The sequence below is a fragment of the Geotrypetes seraphini genome, chromosome 10 (assembly GCF_902459505.1).
Source record: "Geotrypetes seraphini chromosome 10, aGeoSer1.1, whole genome shotgun sequence".
NCBI classification, from domain to species: Eukaryota; Metazoa; Chordata; class Amphibia; order Gymnophiona; family Dermophiidae; genus Geotrypetes; species Geotrypetes seraphini.
In genome coordinates, this window is record NC_047093.1 from 50,167,250 (window position 1) to 50,185,226 (window position 17,977).

Genomic DNA, 17,977 nt, shown 5'->3' on the forward strand with positions numbered 1-17,977 from the left:
AAGAACTGGTTAAAAGAAAACAGAGAGTAGGGTTAAATGATCAATATTCTCAATGGAGAAGCAGGGCCGCCATCAGGGCAGTACTACCAGTCCTGCATTCAGGGGCCCGGAGCTGACAGGGGGCCCGGGCTCCCCAGGGTCACAAGCATAGTCTCCTCTCCTTCTCCTTACCTGCCCTGCCGCAAAGCCCTCCCTTAAGCAAAGCCCTCCCTTAAGCAAAGCCCTCCCTTCCTCCGACGTCAGCGCTGACATCGGAAAGACTTCCAGTCGGCTGCTTGCGGCAGGGCAGGTAGGGAAAAGGCAGTCGTGTACCGAAGGGGGGGGGGGTAGCGGTCCACCCCGGGTACAGCCATGGGGCCCTGGAGGGAGTGTGCACAGCCGGTCAGGCCCCTTAGCCTTGTGGCGCATCTCCCGACCGACCGACAACAGGCCCGGCCGACAAACCTCCCTGCCCTGCAGCCGCGAATCTAAATTACCTTCTTACAGCAGCTTCAATACTCCAATAAGAAGGTAATTTAGATTTGCGGCTACAGGGCAGGGAGGTTTGTCCGACCGGGCCTGTTCTGTTGTCGGTCGGGTGGGGAAGCGCCACAAAGGTAAGGGGCAGGGAAGGAGAAAGGAAGGAAAGGTGGAGTGGAGAAGAAAAGACGCTTAAGAGAAATGGGTAAGACAAAGGGGTGGAGAAGGACCCTGAAAGGACATGGGGAAGACAAAGGGGTGGAGAAGGACGCTGAAAGGACATGGGGAAGACGGGAGGGGGGGAGAAGGACGCTGAAAGCACATGGGGAAGTCGGGATGGAGGGGAGAAGGACGCTGAAAGCACATGGGGAAGACAGAGGGGGGGAGAAGGATGCTGACAGGACATGGGGAAGATGGGGGGGAGAAGGACGCTGAAAGGAAATGGGGAAGAGAGAGTGGGGAGAAGACACTGGCAGGGAAAAAGACAGAGATGCCAGACTATGGGGGGAGCGGAGGGAAGAAGATGGGTGCCAGACCAATTTGGGAGGGGGGAGAAAGGGAGAGGCACAGTAACAGAGCAAATGGAAGACGCAGAAAGAAGAGAGACAGTGCATGAAAGGAATTAAATGAGAACATGAGGAAAGCAGAAACCAGGCAACAAAGGTAGGAAAAAAAATTATTTTCTTTTTTGCTTCAGGATAAAGTAGTATATTAGTTGTGTTGATAAAAATTTATAAACATTAGAGGCTCTGGTAGAAACCCGTTTACAAAGTATGTATTCTTCCCAATTAATATTTCCAAATTAATAAAGTCTTTTTGCTTATTTTTAAATGGGTTTCTACTAGAGCCTTTAATTCAGTAGCATAATTAAATGAAATAACTATTTCTGTAGTTTATAGGGACGGGCGGGGACGGAGGGGATTCCTCGCGGGGACGGGTGGGATTTCTGTCCCCGCGCAATTTAAACATGCACCTTTCTTCCTCCATTCCATGCACCTTTCTTCCTCCATCCCATAACACACACAGCCTGGTGGTGATGATTATCAGATTGATTCATGAATATATAATGATGTTATGAGTGTGCACCTCTTCCTTCCAATCCTCCTTAGCATGTCACATACAACATGTTCCATTACACAAAGTCTGTGTAATGTAACATGCTGTATGTGACATGCTGAGGAGGATGGGAAGGAAGAGGTGCACACTCATAACATCATTATATATTCATCCATAGCTGCATGTTAATGATGTGCTCATATGCACTTATTTATCATCATAACATATACATCATCATCAACATGCAGCTGTGGATGTGTAAGGACAGGCTGAGGAGGATGGATGGGAAGGAAGGAAGGTACACATATCAACATATCGTACATTTTTAACATGCATGATGCAGCTATAGGCAAGCTGAGGAGGATGGGATCATACAGATGTGTATGTTCAGATATGCACTCAGATGTGTATGTTTAGATATGCGCTCACATATACAGTCAGATGTGTATGTTCAGATATGCGCTCAGATGTGTATGTTTAGATATGCGCTCAGATGTGTAGTTTTTTCTGATATATTTATTAAGCTTACAGTATTTATAAAAACACATTTAATACTTGTTACAAAAAATATTGTGCAATTGTGATCTACTTCTGGCCTACAAAGGTCAAAAGAAATCCTTAACTGAGATTTTACATTCAAAAGTGAATTATAGCTACTAGCACTATTATTTATTAGTTATTTATTATGCAGATGTTTGTTAGTTTGTTATTAGTTCAGTATTAGACATATGTTAGTTTAGAATAGATAGGTATAGATTAGGTTAGGTTAGGGCCCTGCTGAAAGAGTCTACCTTGACATGGTTGCAGGCTTACAAATCTTTTGGTCAAAGAGTGCGGCGACAGAGAAAAGTATGTGTGTATTCGGCCCATGGAAGAAGGGGGGGTCGGGGGGGGAAGGGTGCGTGGGGGCCCAATAGGATTGCTCAGTAAGGGGCCCAGAAATTTCTGATGGTGGCCCTGTGGAGAAGGCTAAATAATGGGGTTTCCCAGAGGTCTATGTTGGGGCTGCTGCTTTTTAACATATTTACCAATGATCTAGAGATGGGAATAACTAGTGAGATAATTAAATTTGCTGATGTCACAAAGTTGCTCATAATTGGTAAATCACAAGAGGACTGTGAAAAATTGCAAGAGGACATTGCAAAACTGGGCATCAAAATGTTAGATGTCATTTAAGGGGTGATTTGGGAAGGCTAAAACATATCTATTGGGGCAATTTTATAAAGGCACATAAGCACATATATTTTTATAAAATACCAGCACAAAATCTGATGAAAATCATGGCTACAGTATGGCTGCATACATTTACACTTGCTTAAGAGCAAAATGTATGCAACTGAAATAACGTGTGTTTATTTTATAAGCTAAGTGATTCTTCTGCATTTCATCCAAACTCCTCTCCTATACACATCTGTAGTCACCTATTTGTCATAGCACATACTAATATGTGTGTTTGAGGAGGGGGGTAAGGTATAATTTTAAGTTGTATTTTATGTGCATGTACTAGAATATAATTCCCAAAACTTACTATTATAGGGGAAAATAAACAACAATCCTCACTAAAAGGTTTCCACCCTTACACTTAACCAGCAGTGAAATGTTCATATAATCTATGTTGGGTCCATCAGAATATTTCAATATCTAACATTCTGTAGATTCTTATTTGTCATCGATCCAGTTATTTATTCATTCTTTCAATCTTCTATATAGCAAAGAACATAAGAATTGCCGCTGCTGGGTCAGACCAGTGGTCCATCGTGCACAGCAGTCCGCTCCCACGGTGGCCCTTAGGTAAAGGACCAGAGCCCTAACTGAGTCTAGCCTTACCTGCGTACGTTCTGGTCTAGCAGGAACTTGTCTAACTTTATCTTGAATCCCTGGAGGTGTTTTCCCCTATGACAGCTTCCGGCAGAGCGTTCCAGTTTTCCATCATTCTCTGGGTGAAAAAGAACTTCCTTACGTTTGTACGGAATCTATCCCCTTTTAACTTTAGAGAGTGCCCTCTCATTCTCCCTACCTTGGAGAGGGTGAACAACCTGTCTTTGTCTACTAAGTCTATTCCCTTCATTATCTTGAATGTTTCAATCATGTCCCCTCTCAGTCTCCTCTATTCAAGGGAGAAGAGGCCCAGTTTCTCTAATCTCTCGCTGTATGACACCTCCTCCAGCCCCTTAACCATTTTAGTCGCTCTTCTCTGGACCTTTTCGAGTAGTACCATGTCCTTCTTCAAGTACGGCGACCAGTGCTGGATGCAGTATTCCAGGTGGGGTCGCACCATTGCTCGGTACAGCAGCATGATAACCTTCTCTGATCTATTCGTGATCCCCTTCTTAATCATTCCAAGCATTCTGTTCGCCCTTTTCGCCGCCGCCACACATTGCACAGACAGCTTTATCAACTTGTCGACCAGAACTCCCATGTCTCTTTCCTGAGGGGGTCCCTCAGAGTACTGCACCAGACATACTGTATTCGTGTACAAGATTTTTGTTACCGACATGCATCACCTTATACTTATCCACGTTAAACTTCATTTGCTGCGGCCCATTTCTGGAGCGTGTTTATGTCCTGTTGCAGGTCATCGCAATCCTCCTGCGTTTTCACTACTCTGAATAACTTCGTATCGTCTGCAAATTTAATCACCTCGCTCGTCGTTCCAATTTCCTGGTCGTTTTATAAATATGTTGAAGAGCATCGAACCCTGCGGCACTCCACTAGTGTCGCTTTTCCAGTCCGAGTATTGTCCATTTACCTCCACTCTCTGTTTTCTATCCGCCCAGTTTTTGATCAACGTATTTCACCCTCAATCCCATAGCTCACAATTTTTCGAAGTAGTCGTTCATGCGGGACCTTGTCAAATGCCTTCTGAAAATCCAAAGTCGACTGGGTCACCTTTGTCTATCTGCCTGTTAACTCCCTCGAAGAAGTGTAGCAAATTCATCAAGCAAGATCTTCCTTTGCTGATGCCGTGCTGGCTGGTCCTCATCAGATTGTGTCCATTAAGATGGTCAATGATGCGGTCCTTTATCAGTGCCGCTACCATCTTTCCCGGTACCGATGTCAGACTCGCCAGCGTGTAGTTTCCCAGATCTCCCCTCGAATCTTTCTTGAAGATCAGTGTAACATTTGCCTCTTTCCAGTCTTCTGGAATCCTTCCCAATTTGATCGACAGATTGGTTATTAGTTGAAGCAGTCCAGTTATAGCCCCTTTCAGTTCCTTGATTAGCCTCAGATGGATGCCATCCGGTCCAAAGGATTTATCGTTTTTAAGCCTGTAGCAGATTTTCTATGAGAATAGCAGGCATATGGGTGATGTCATCCATGGAACATGGTACAGATATTACCAAGTGTACGGTGTCTTCATGCCCAGTGTCGGCTCAAGGGACCTTCAGTTTGATGACAAAGCTAAAAAGCCAACTAGGAGAGGTGGGCAAGTTGTGAGAATATATGTCTGCTGTCTTTGGAAAACACTACTACTATTAATTATTTATATAGCGCTACCAGACGCACGCAGCACTGCACAGAGTCAAAAAGAAGAAGAAAACAGTCCCTGCTCAAAAGAGCTTACATTCTGAACAAAACACCTGCTACAGGTAAGTATCTTTGCTTTCTCCAAGGACAAGGCATAATATTCTCACTAAACTAAACTAAACTAAACCTTAAGTTTGTATACCGCATCATCTCCACAGAAGTAGAGCTCGGCATGGTTTACAGGAATTGATATAGAAAGGAACTCCAAAGAAAAGTAGAAGAACTTGGTACAGAGAAGTTTAGAGAGACTTAGTATATCGAAGAGGGAGAGGTCGTTACATTTTAGAGAAAAGCCATGTTTTTAAATGTTTTCGGAAGAGTTGGAGGGAGGTCAGACTCCGAAGCGGGATAGTAAAGCTGTTCCAGAGTTCGGTGATCCTGAAGAAGAGGGATGTCCCTAATTTTCCTGCATGGGATATGCCTTTTAAAGAGGGGAAGGATAGTTTGAATTTTTGAGTAGATCTGGTGGTGTTGGGATTCGAGGAGTTCCAAGATAGTAGAAAAAGGGGAGGAAGGATGCCGTGTAGACTTGAAGGTTAGGCAGGCGCATTTGTAGTGAACTCTAAGGATTATTGGGAGCCAGTGAAGCTTAGACAGAAGCGGGGAGACGTGGTAGAATTTGCTTTTTGCAAAGATTAGTTTAGCCGCGGTGTTCTGAATCCGCTGGAGTCTAAGAAGGCTTTTCTTTGTTAGGCTTAGGTAGATGGTGTTACAGTAATCCAGTCTGGAAAGAATGATGGATTGAACGAGGACAGCAAAGTGTTGTTGATAGAAACAGGATCTCACTTTCCTTAACATGTGAAGATTGAAAAAGCATTTTTTTACTAGGGAATTAAGGTGGTCATTAAAGGACAGTGTAGAATCAATGATGATGCCCAGAACTTTGCTTGAGTGTTCAAGCTGCAAAGTGGTGCCAGAGGAAAGTGGGATGAGGGTGGGTAGCTGATCTAATTTTGGGCCGAGCCATAGTAGTTTTGTTTTGGTCTTGTTTAGTTTCATTTGTACGGTGAGGGCCCAGGATTGGAGGTTTGATATACATGAAGAGATGTTCTCAAGAGAGATTGGTGAGGTTAGAGTCAGTCTCGAGGAGGACAAGGATGTCATCGGCGTAAGTGTAAAGTGTTTCCAAGGGGGATAGTTGGAGGAGTTTCAGGGAGGACATATAAACATTGAAAAGAATCGGAGATAGAGGTGAACCGTGGGGAACTCCACAAATCGGTTTCCAAGGGAGGGATGAGGAGCCATTCATGTTAACGAAGTAGGAGCGGGAGCGTAAGAATTTTGAGAACCAATCTAGGACTGTTGAGTTTATGCCAATTTCAGAAAGTTGGAGAATTAGTATATCATGATGGACAATATCGAAGGCCGCAGAAAGATCGAATTGAAGAAGAAAAGCGAACTTGTTGCAAGAGTGAAGTTGTTGGACCTTTGAGATTAATGAGGCCAGTAGGGATTCGGTGCTAAAGTTGGGTCTGAAACCGTGTTGGTAGGGTAGGAGAATGGAGAATCTCTCAAGATAGGATGAGAGTTGGGTGGATATGATGGACTCCAGCATCTTAGTCAGGAGAGGAATATTTGCTATTGGGCGATAGCTGGCTGGTGTGGAGGGGTCTAGATCCGTTTTCTTCAGAAGTGGGGATAAGGCAATGTGTCCCATTTCTGCAGAAAATAGACCTGAAAGTAGGGCAGAATTTATAAGTTTGGAGAGATGAGATGGCTTTTGTGGGAATTTTCTCGTATAGGTAGGAGGAGAAAGGGTCCAAGCTACAGTTGCAGGATTTCAACTTGAGGCAGAGCTTAGCGACCTGGGAATCGGATACGAGCTCAAAGGCGGTCCAGGATCTGTCGACTGGAATATGGTTGGCGACGGTTAGTCGGGTTGGAGTCGGTAGACACCAGAGAGTTGTAAGAGGGGCTGGTGGGAACGAGAATCGTAAGGTAGTGACTTTCTCATTGAAGAATTTTGCTAGATCGTTGGCAGATGGAGAGGAGGGAAGTGTGGTGGATTCATGTTTAGAGGATATGGAACGCCAGATGTTAAACAAAGTATTACTTTGGTTGTTGGATCTGGAGATTTTGTTACCGTAGTAGTTCTTCCTTGCTTTTTTTAGTTCGGTATTTTAGGACTTAATATTAACCCTCCAGGACTGTCTGTCAGTGGGGGATTTAGATTTTTTCCATTTGCGTTCCAGTATTCGACATTTCTGTTTCAGTTCTCTATGATATGGGAGGTACCAAGGGGCCTTGCGGGAGTAGATGACAGTATTAGTGGATAGTGGTGCGAGAGAGTGGTAGGTGGTCTCAGAGAGGGTGATCCAGTTGTGCCAGTTGGATTCAGGGTTTGGAGGGCTAGGAATGGTGGAAATTAGGTTTAGGAATTTGGTCCAGAATAGTTCGCTAGCAATTTTTTTTTGGAAGGTAATGGAGTTTGAGTAACGAGGAGGGGACCCGAAGTGAGACATGAAAATGGGGAGGCAAAAAGCCTCTAGGAAGTGGTCGGACCAGGGGACATGTTCCCAATGGGTATCATCGACCGAAGTTTTGTGATCGGTGAGATCTAGGAAACTGATGATGTCCAGTGTGTGCCTTTTTTCATGGGTTGGAGAGAGTGCCAGGGGGGAGAGGGAAGCCTAAAGAAGTGAGGAAGTAATTGAAATCAGTTGCATCTTTGTTGGTGGTATCGTTTAGGTGGAGATTAATATCCCCAATGATTAGTAATCTTTGAAATTTGAGGAAGGCGTTTGTAATGGTCTCGAGGACGGGTTCAGAGGATTTGTTCCAGGGGGATGGTGGACGATATAATAGCAGGATACCCAGTGGGTGAGGGTGGAGTTCGTCGTTGACAGAGACAAGCATATATTCTAGAGAGGCATGGCTACCCTTTTCGAGAGCCTTGACATTGAAGAATGATTTGTGGAGGAGTGCCAAGCCACCTCCTTTTTGGTTAATTCTGGGGGAGAAGAGGCCCTGGTAACCGTGTGAGCAAAGTTTGTTTTGTGTAAATATGTCATCTTTTGCAATCCATGATTCAGTGATGAATAGGAATCCGGGGTCGAGATCTTCATGTAGGTCCTTCAAAATTTGGGTTTTGTTGCATGCAGATCTGGCATTGCAGTAAAGTGTCGGGACTGGGGTGAGAGAGTCAGAGGCATGGTTGGGAAGGTTGGCAGGGGGAATGGGCTTTAAGGAGGCATGATTGATTCTTCGTGGGGGGTTTTTTAAAGGGTGATTTCTGGTGCGCGATAGCGTGGGGATTTTGACGCCTGGGCAAATAGTACTGACATTAATGGGGTCGGGTAAATTGGGAGAGGGGGGTTTCAGGCAGAGGGTGATATTGGAGGATGAGCAGAGAAGGAGAAGAAAAATCCACGGGTGTGGCTTCATGTGGGGTTGGAGAAGCCTTTGGGAGGCAGGAACAGAGGAAAGTCTTAGCAAGTGGGCAGAACTAGAATAATTAAAAAGAATCTGGTGGATCTTAGGAATTGGGCAGAGCTTAAACAATTAAAATAGAATCTGGTGAACCTTAGCAATTGGGCGGAACTTAGACAATTAAATAGGCTTGGGAATTGGGCAGAACTAGAACAATTAAATAGAATCTAGTGAACTAGAATCTGGGCAGAACTAGAACAATTAAATGGGATCTGGTGAGCTTTAGCAATTGGGCAGAACTTAAACAATTAGATAGGCTTGACAATCGGGCAAAACTGGAGCAATAAGTAGAGTCTGGTGAACCTTAACAATTGGACAGAGCTTAAACAATTAAATAGAATCTGATGAAACCGTAGCAGTTGGACAGAGCTTAAACAATTAAATAGAATCTGATGAACCTTAGCAGTTGGGCAGAACTTAAGCAATTAGATAGAGTCTAGTGATCCTTAGCAGAACTTAAACAATTGAATAAAATCTGATGATCTTTGGTAATTGGGCAGAACTTAAACATATTACGTAGGATCATGTAAGAACTTGAACATGGAATCAGATCAGGATAAAACTTGTCAATTATATCTAGCTAGTGTCTATTAGTTTTGTAAGAGAGAGCCGCAGCAGGGCTCTAGCGGTATCGGGCGGAGGAAGGAGGGACAAGATGGAGGGGAGCTTCCTCCTTCCTCTGCCTTATGAAGTCGTAGGGAACGCCAAAACTTTCGGCGGTCCTCAAGTGGGCAAAACTTTTGTCGGCTCTCAAGTGGGCTGGAGAGGAGCAGGACGCCGAAATGGGCAGAGTCGAGCCCGAGTCAGAGCGATCCTGCAGACAGGAGGCTTGCTGCCCACGACCTGCGCCTATACAGGGGCCGTGAAGTTCTCCTCTCCCGGCTGGCTGTGGGGAGGGGGCGGACTAAAACTCGGGCCGGCGAGCAGGGAACGACGGCTGCTTTCCCTGCAGCAGTTTGAAGAGAAAAAAGACTCCTCTCCCGGCTGGCTGTGGGGAGGAGGTGGACCAAAACTCGGGCCGGCGAGCAGGGAACGATGGCTGCTTTCCCTGCAGCAGTTTGAAGAGAAAAAGACTCCTCTCCCGGCTGGCTGTGGGGAGGAGGCGGATCGAAACTCGGGCCGGCGAGCAGGGAACGATGGCTGCTTTCCCTGCAGCAGTTTGAAGAATTCCCAAGTTGCCAGGAACATGACTCTGGACAAGAATAATGGATATATAAACATGATCCCAGTGAAACCCAAGAGGGCTGGAGGGAAAGCTGGCACTTAGAAAGTAAAAAGATTATGCAGAACTGCTTGTCCACACTGACCGTCTCTTCTGGAGTTTTGTTCTAAACAGCAAAGAGAGGTAAAGATGTGGACTGAGGACCAATAGCTACTTTGTAGATGTCCTCAATAGATGAAGAGTGGAAATGAGCTACCAAGGCAGCCATAGTTCAGAAATTGTGGGCTGTGACACAGCCCTGCAGCATCAGCTCATCCTGAGTATACACAAAGAAATATAGTCCACCAATCAAGTGGAGATAATTATCTTGGTAACAGGAGCTCCGAGTCAGTTAGGATCAAAAACTATGAAAAGCTGGGAAGATCTTCTATGAGGTTTAGCCTGGTCCAGGTAGTTTGCTAAAGCACATTTACAGTCCAACGTGTGAAGAGCTGCTTATACAGGATGAGAATGTGGCTTTGGAAGGAAAATAGGCAAAACTATGGACTGCTTGAGGTGGAATTCTGAGACAACTTTGGATAGGAATTTTAGATGAGCACTACTCTGTCATAATAGAATATTATGTAGGAGGATCAGACACAAGTGCTTGAAGTTCACTGACATGGCATGCAGATGTGAGGGTTATGAGGAAAACAACTTTCCAAGTGTGAAGTTTGAGAGACCAAGTTGTGAATGGCTCAGATGGAGACTGTAGATAATACCACGTTAAGAACCCAGGCAACAGGTGGAGGCTTGATAGGTGGTTTGGTGTGGTAAAATCCTTTCATGAATCAGGCTACTAAGAAATGAACAGATAAAGGTTTATTGTCCAGGAGAGAGTGAAATGCACCGATAGCATTGATATGTACTTGAACCAAGCTAGATTTTAGACCAGAATCAGAAAGGTGAAGAAGGTAGTCCAGGATGGATGGAAGTAGACATGTGACAGGTTCAAGAGAATGCATTGTACACCAGGAAACATCTCATCCATTTGAAGCAGTAACAGTGCTGAGTGGAAGGCTCTCTAGATGCTTCAGCGACTGCAGAGAATGCAGCTAAGATGCAGAAAGCATTTACTTGCTCGGTGAAAGAAACAACACTGTTAGTGCTAATGATCGAGAGTTGGAATGAAGGAGGGACTCATCATTATGAGTCAGGAGTGCTGGGAACAGTTGCAGCTTGCATAGTTCCATGGATGAGCTCTAGGAGGTAAGGGAACCAAGGTTTATGTGGCTAACAAGGTACTATGAGAATCAGGTGCCCCAATCCTTGCAGTATGAGTAGTTTTCACAAAGAAAGGTATCTGAGAGACTGCGTAGAGGAATTTGTCCCTACTCCCCACCCCCAGGGAATGAGAAAGGCATCTGACATCAGGCAATTGGGGGTATAGAGCCTGGAGCAAAATAGTGCTGCCTGATTCGGGGAAAAGTTTTTTGATTTGACCTATTGAATCGATTTTTTTATTTGATTCAATAGGTCAAATTTTTTTATTTGATATTCCTGCCTAATTGGGTGAGTTTTTTGGGGGTTTTTTCCAAACATCCACCTCCCCTTCTTTTCCCTCTCCAATCCCATGTCAACACTGTGGTATAAACAAAATAAACAAAAAAGTCTTTCCTCTCTCTGTTAAGTCCTAGCTCATGCTCGCTAATACCAGCTCTGGCAGGATACACATTTCAAATCTGACATATTGTAATCACAAAATAGAAAATAAAATTTTTTTTTTCTACCTTTCACTGCCATAGCCAACATTTGTTTCTTTCCCACTGTCTACTATCTCTCTCTCACCTTACCTTGGGTCAAACCTCTCTATTCCCCTCCATGCAGCATCTTTCCCTTCCTCCCGTCTATTATGATGTGCAACATTTCTTCCTCTACCCATGCACCATCTCTCTTTGCTCTCCACCCTATGTCCAACATTTCTCCCTCTCACCCTTTCTACCTCTTTTCTCCCTTCCTCTCCTCCACCCCAATTCTTCCACTCTCTTCTCTCCCCCCATGCGCAGCATCATTCCTCCCCACCCATCCCCTTGATCAGCAGCTTTACTCCCCTCCTTGTAGCAACTTTCCATCCCCCTGTGCAGTAGTTTTCCATTCCTCCCTCTCATCCCATCGGCGTACGCACATGCGTACAGTCCCTCAAAACAGGGCCCTGTGCTGCCAGTAGAGCGTGCAGAAAAAGAAGAGGCGTAAAGAGAAGGAAAGAAGCCAGGGAGGAGGAGAGGCGCTGGCCCCTCTCCTCCTCCCCAGTGTCTGGCGGTACACCTGAAATCTCATGCGGCATACTAGTGTGCTGCAGCACACATTTTGTGATACACTGCTATAGATTATGCACCCTTACCTGATAAACTGCATCCATGTGAGAGTCGGTTGTCATCCCTGTCCTTGAAATCAGAGCATCATCTGTTCTACTTGTATCCCACACTAAAACCTCTCCACTGTACAACCCACCTGCAAAAACAAAGACTGTATGAACCCCACTGTGGCGAAACAGAGGTATGTTGTATGCCAGGCTGACCAAGTCCAGTCCCCGAGATCTACTAGTAGGCCAGGTTTTCTGGATATCCACAATGAGAGAGATTTGCATACCAAGAAGGCAGTGCAGGCAAATCTCTCTCATGCATATTCATTGCAGAAATCCAGAAAACCTGGCCTGCCTGTAGACTTGGGCAGCCCTGTTGTATGCTCTTATGATTCTCAGCTATACCCTAGGACAGGGGTGCCCAACACGTCGATCGCGATCGACAGGTCGCTCGCTCAGGCGACCCCAGTCGATCGCAGAGCGGGTTCCCTTCTTCCCTTCTCTTTTTTCCCCTCCTGACTGGCCTGCTCCTGAATTCTGCTGCTGCCTCCGCTGCTCAACATTTAAAAAAAAACAAAAAAAACTGGCTTGGAGAATTTATGCTCCGGGGGCTAACGTGTGCTTGTACCGGCTTCCCTTCTCTTCCCTTTGAAACCGGAAGTTATGTCAGGGGGGGGGGGGAGAGAGAAGGGAAGCCGGCACGCACATGTTAGAGCCCCATTCGCTGGCTAAAGCGGGAGACAGGTCAGTGAAGCTTGCGATTTGCTCTTCTTGCTGCCAGGTCCTGCCTACTTTCTGTTTCCTCAAAGGCAGGACCCGGCAGCATTTCTCCTAATAGGTCGATCTTGGGCCGATCAGCCTTCCTCTCCCTGACGTCAATTCTGCCGTCGGAGAGGAAGTTCTGGCCAGCAGAACTTCCTCTCCGACGGCAAAATTGGCGTCGGGGAGAGGAATGCTGGTGGGTCCGAAGCAAGGAGAGCTTGGCTGCCGGCGGGCGGCTTTGGGGGCCTGTTATCCGAAGGCAGCGGCAGTGGTAGTGGCTTGGGGGAGGGCAGGGAGGGAGAAAGAGGGCAGGCAGGGAGACAGAAGGAAAGAAGAGAAACAGAAAAAAAAGAAAGGGGGCATGAAGAGAGAAAGAAAGAGAGGGCAGGGAGAGAAGAAGAAAACGGGGGGGGAATGAGGTCAGGAGGAGAGGAAGCTAAAGGAGAGGCTAAAAGAAGGGAAGAAAGATTGGATGCACAGTCAGAAGAAGAAAGTGCAACCAGAGACTCATGAAATCACCAGACAAGGTAGGAAAAATGATTTTATTTTAAACTAGCTGATGCCCCGGCGTTGCACGGGTATTTAATTATAGCAATAACACTGTAAATGGATTCAAATAAAGATACTTTATAGTGGTGAATGAAATTATTTTTTTACAGCTTAATAAAAAGTACAATATTCAAATTATAATGTGAAATATTTGACAAAATGAATACAATACAACTAACGCAAAGCGTGATTATAAACAACAATTTTAGTTTCACCTCCTGGAGCAAGAACATATAAATTATTGGGTGAACCCACCCTTGAGCAAGCAACATAGAGTTGTGGGCCGCGAGACCCCCAGAACATATCACCCCAGGTAGTGAGGGATCTGCATACCAAGTTTCGTTCAAATCGGTCAAGCCGTTTTTGAATTACTGTGAGAATGGCAGCTTTTTACATATTTTCCATTGACATGAATGGGTGAAATCAGATTTTCTGTTTGTAGCTCCGCCCATGTGTGCAGGTGGGCCGCGAGACCCCCAGAACATATCACCCCAGGTAGTGAGGGATCTGCATACCAAGTTTCGTTCAAATCGGTCAAGCCGTTTTTGAATTACAGTGAGAATGGCAGCTTTTTACATTTTTTCCATTGACATGAATGGGTGAAATCTGATTTTGTTTGTAGCTCCGCCCACGTGTGCAGGTGGGCCGCGAGACCCCCAGAACATATCACCCCAGGTAGTGAGGGATCTGCATACCAAGTTTCGTTCAAATTGGTCAAGCCGTTTTTGAATTACTGTGAGAATGGCAGCTTTTTACATTTTTTCCATTGACATGAATGGGTAAAATCTGATTTTCTGTTTGTAGCTCCGCCCACGTGTGCAGGTGGGCCGCGAGACCCCCAGAACATATCACCCCAGGTAGAGAGGGATCTGCATACCAAGTTTCGTTCAAATCGGTCAAGCCGTTTTTGAATTACAGTGAGAATGGCAGCTTTTTACATTTTTTCCATTGACATGAATGGGTGAAATCTGATTATCTGTTTGTAGCTCCGCCCACATGTGCAGGTGAGCCGCGAGACCCCCAGAACATATCACCCCAGGTAGTGAGGGATCTGCATACCAAGTTTCGTTCAAATCGGTCAAGCCGTTTTTGAATTACTGTGAGAATGGCAGCTTTTTACATTTTTTCCATTGACATGAATGGGTGAAATCTGATTTTATGTTTGTGGCTCCGCCCACGTGTGAAGGTGGGCCGCGAGACCGCCAGAACATATCATCCCAGGTAGTGAGGGATCTGCATACCAAGTTTTGTTCAAATCGGTCAAGCCGTTTTTGCGTGATCGCAGCACATACACACATACATACCTCCGATTTTATATATATAGATTTAGTGATCAAAATGTGTCTGAATTTATATCTGCTCTCTATATTTTACAATATGGTCCCCTTTTACTAAACCGCAATAGAGGTTTTTAGAGCAGGGAGCCTATGAGCGTCAAGAGCAGCGCTGGGCATTCAGCGCAGCTCCCTGTGCTAAAAACTGCTATCGTGGTTTAGTAAAAAGGGAGGGGGTGGGTATTTGTCTATTTTTATATGGTTGTTACTGAGGTGACTGCATAGAGTCATCTGCTTTGACTTCTTTGAAAAAACCCCGGAATAGGAATGATAATTAACAATTCTATGCGTACAGTGTGCGTTGTGTTTTTTTAAAATTTTATTGTTGGTAGATCATTTTGACTTGGTCATTTTAAAAGTAGCTCGCAAGCCCAAAAAGTGTGGGCACCCCTGCCCTAGGATATGTAAATGTCCCATTAAAACTACCTTCCTTTACAAAATGCTTCTGTTGCCTTGTCAGTATTATCCTGAATGGAATAAGATTCTATAGCATTTCCCTAGTGGCTGGGGACTTTCATTCATATCTCCCAGGCTATTAACCTGTCAGCAAGAATTCAAAATAAGAATTGGGACTACAGTTGCTTGCAGAAAGTTGTAACATTGTGATATTCTGATTAGTTAATATAATGGGACCTGGTTTATAACAGGATGCCTACATCAGAAATCCAAAAATACCAATGTGCCTTTATAAGAGATTAGGCTCTAACCTTGATAATATCTTTTCCAGTAGATAGGGATGGTATGCTGAACCAAGGGTCTTCCATCCACTCCCATGAGTCCATTGCAAGAGTTATTGATCACTGTTTTCAGTACCTCCCCTTTCTCCCAGCTCTCTGCCACCCTCAGTCAGTTAGTTTCAAAGCCAGCAACAGCCCTACAGAAGAGATCAGGAGAAGGAGAACGGAGAGACCCCCCCAAAAAAGACTTTGATCTGCTCATAAATATCATAGCTCATAACCATGCCATGGACAGGAACAAACTTTATTAGCAAAAAGCCATAAGAAACTGTGGAACTCTGGGGAAACCCCAGTAACTATGCAGTAACCATGTAGAGCCACTAGCCAAATGGTTGCCGCGAGTTCTCACGGTCAAGAACTTGCGGCAGCCAATCAGCTAGCGGACAGGACACAAAGCCATAGCGGGATCTAGCTGCTCCTTATGTCACCAATGTTGGAAGATATCCCACCTTGGTGTATGCCACAAATGTGGAAGGTTTCTTGGCTTTCAAAAGCATGCACACAACCAGATCTGAGTAGCCCTTCTGGCTTAAAGCAGAGCGTCAAGAGTCATGCCATGAGACCAAAGCACTCTGGATCTTGAAGGATGATCAGACCTTGAGAGAGAAGTCTCTGGAATGGCTTGTCTCAGTGGTTGGCTGATGTGAAGACACACTAAGTATGCAGGGGCATCGAGGCCAGTCTGGGGCCACCAGGATAACCCATCCCTGATGCCTAGCTACTCGTCCCAGGATTCTCCCCACCATGGGCCAGGGAGGAAATACGTATAGGAATTCGTCCTTCGGCCAAGGCTGAACCAGCACGTTGACCCCTGTGCTTCTGTGCTCGTATCTGCAGCTGAGGAATTGCACCACTTTCTTATTGCTCACCGTCGACAAGAGATCGAACGTAGGGATGCCCCACCAGTCAACGATGCTCTGAAACGCCTGAGACAAGAGAGACCATTAACCCAGTTCCAGAGTCTGTCTGCTGTGAAAGTCTGCATGCACATTTTACACTCTGGCGACGTGAGCCGTAGTAATGGCCAGAAGATGAGTCTCCGCCCAGTGGAAGAGTGCTTTTGCCTCCTTCTGGAGGCCGACAATCTTGGTGCCTCCTTGCTTGTTGACATAAGGCACTGCTGTCACGTTATCGAACAACACCTTTGTTTGACAACCGGGGCTCAAACTGAATCAGCACCAACCGGATGGCTTGGAGTTCCAGCCTGTTGATGGACCAATAGCAATGTGATGGGGACCAGTGCCCCTGCACTGGGTGATCCTCGAAGTATGCTCCCCAGCCCAGAAGGAGTCAATCCTTAGAGGCATACTGGAGGAAAGCAACTAAGGGCAAAGCCACTAGGACATGCTGATCTGGGCTTCCGTCATCCAGGGCATTCAAACATGCAAAGGATCCCTCGTGGAGACTAGCAAGAGAAGAGAGAGTGTTGCAAGGGGCACATATGTGCTCTCTCCCAAGGGACCACTTCTATCATGGCTGCCATCGAGCCCTGACGGAGATTGCTGCGCCAGGAGAGCTGAAATTTGGCTCCCAAGTTTCAGTTTGCGTGCCTCTGGAAGAAACACCCGGCAACTTGACTAGTTGAAACTGACCCCCAGATACTCCAGGGACTGTAAGGGCTGCAGTTGGCTCTTCTTTAAGTTGACAATCCATCCCAGACCTTGAAGTGTCAGTAAAACGGTCTGAACCAATCTCTCTGTTTCCTCCCGAAAGGGCAATCTGATGAGCCAGTCGTCCAGATAAGGGTAGACCAGCCAACCCAGTTTGTGAAGGTGAGTCACTACTACAACCATAACCTTGATGACGGTCTGGGGGGCTGTAGCCAGGCCGAATGGAAGAGCCTTAAATTGAAAATGTTGCTCCAGGACATGAAACCAAAGGAAACGCCTGTGGTTCAGAAAAGCACAGTTACTTACCGTAACAGTTGTTATCCAGGGACAGCAGGCAGCTATTCTCACTAATGGGTGACATGATCCAACAGAGCCCCGATGCCGACGCCTCACAAGCAGTCTTGCTTGATGAAACTCGAAGTTTTGAATCGCCCGCACCGCGCATGCGCGAGTGCCTTCCCGCCCAGCACAGGGCGCGTCTCCTCAGTTCAGATAGCTAGCAGAGAAGCCAACCCAGGGGAGGTGGGTGGGACGTGAGAATAGCTGCCTGCTGTCCCTGGATAACAACTGTTACGGTAAGTAACTGTGCTTTATCCCAGGACAAGCAGGCAGGTATTCTCAATAATTGGTGACCTCCAAGCTAACCAGAATGGGATGGTGGGAACGTTGGCAACTTAGGAGAATAAATTTTGCAATACTGTTTGGCCAAACTGTCCATCCCGTCTGGAGAAAGTATCCAGACAATAATGAGAGGTGAAGGTATGAACCGAGGACCAAGTGGCAGCTTTACAAATCTCCTCAATCGGTGTCGATCTGAGGAAAGCTACAGAAGCTGCCATTGCTCTGACCCTATGGGCTGTGACTTTACTGTGAAGGGATAATCCAGCCTGGGCATAGCAGAAAGACATACAAGCCACCATCCAGTTGGAGATGGTACGCTTAGAGATAGGACGTCCCAACTTGTTCGGATCAAAGGAGAGGAAAAGTTGAGGAGCAGTTCTGTGCGGTTT

General features: G+C 45.8%; 1 protein-coding gene across 2 annotated transcripts in view; it reads right to left on the bottom strand.

The window, feature by feature from the left end:
- WDR34 (WD repeat domain 34) overlaps positions 1 to 17,977 on the bottom strand; it is a 98,538-nt gene that overhangs the window by 32,672 nt on the left and 47,889 nt on the right. For both annotated transcript variants that reach the window (XM_033960203.1, XM_033960202.1), the window contains exon 5: positions 12,015 to 12,124. In XM_033960203.1, coding sequence (XP_033816094.1) covers positions 12,015 to 12,124 — 110 coding nt within the window. The remainder of the gene's footprint in view (positions 1 to 12,014; positions 12,125 to 17,977) is intronic.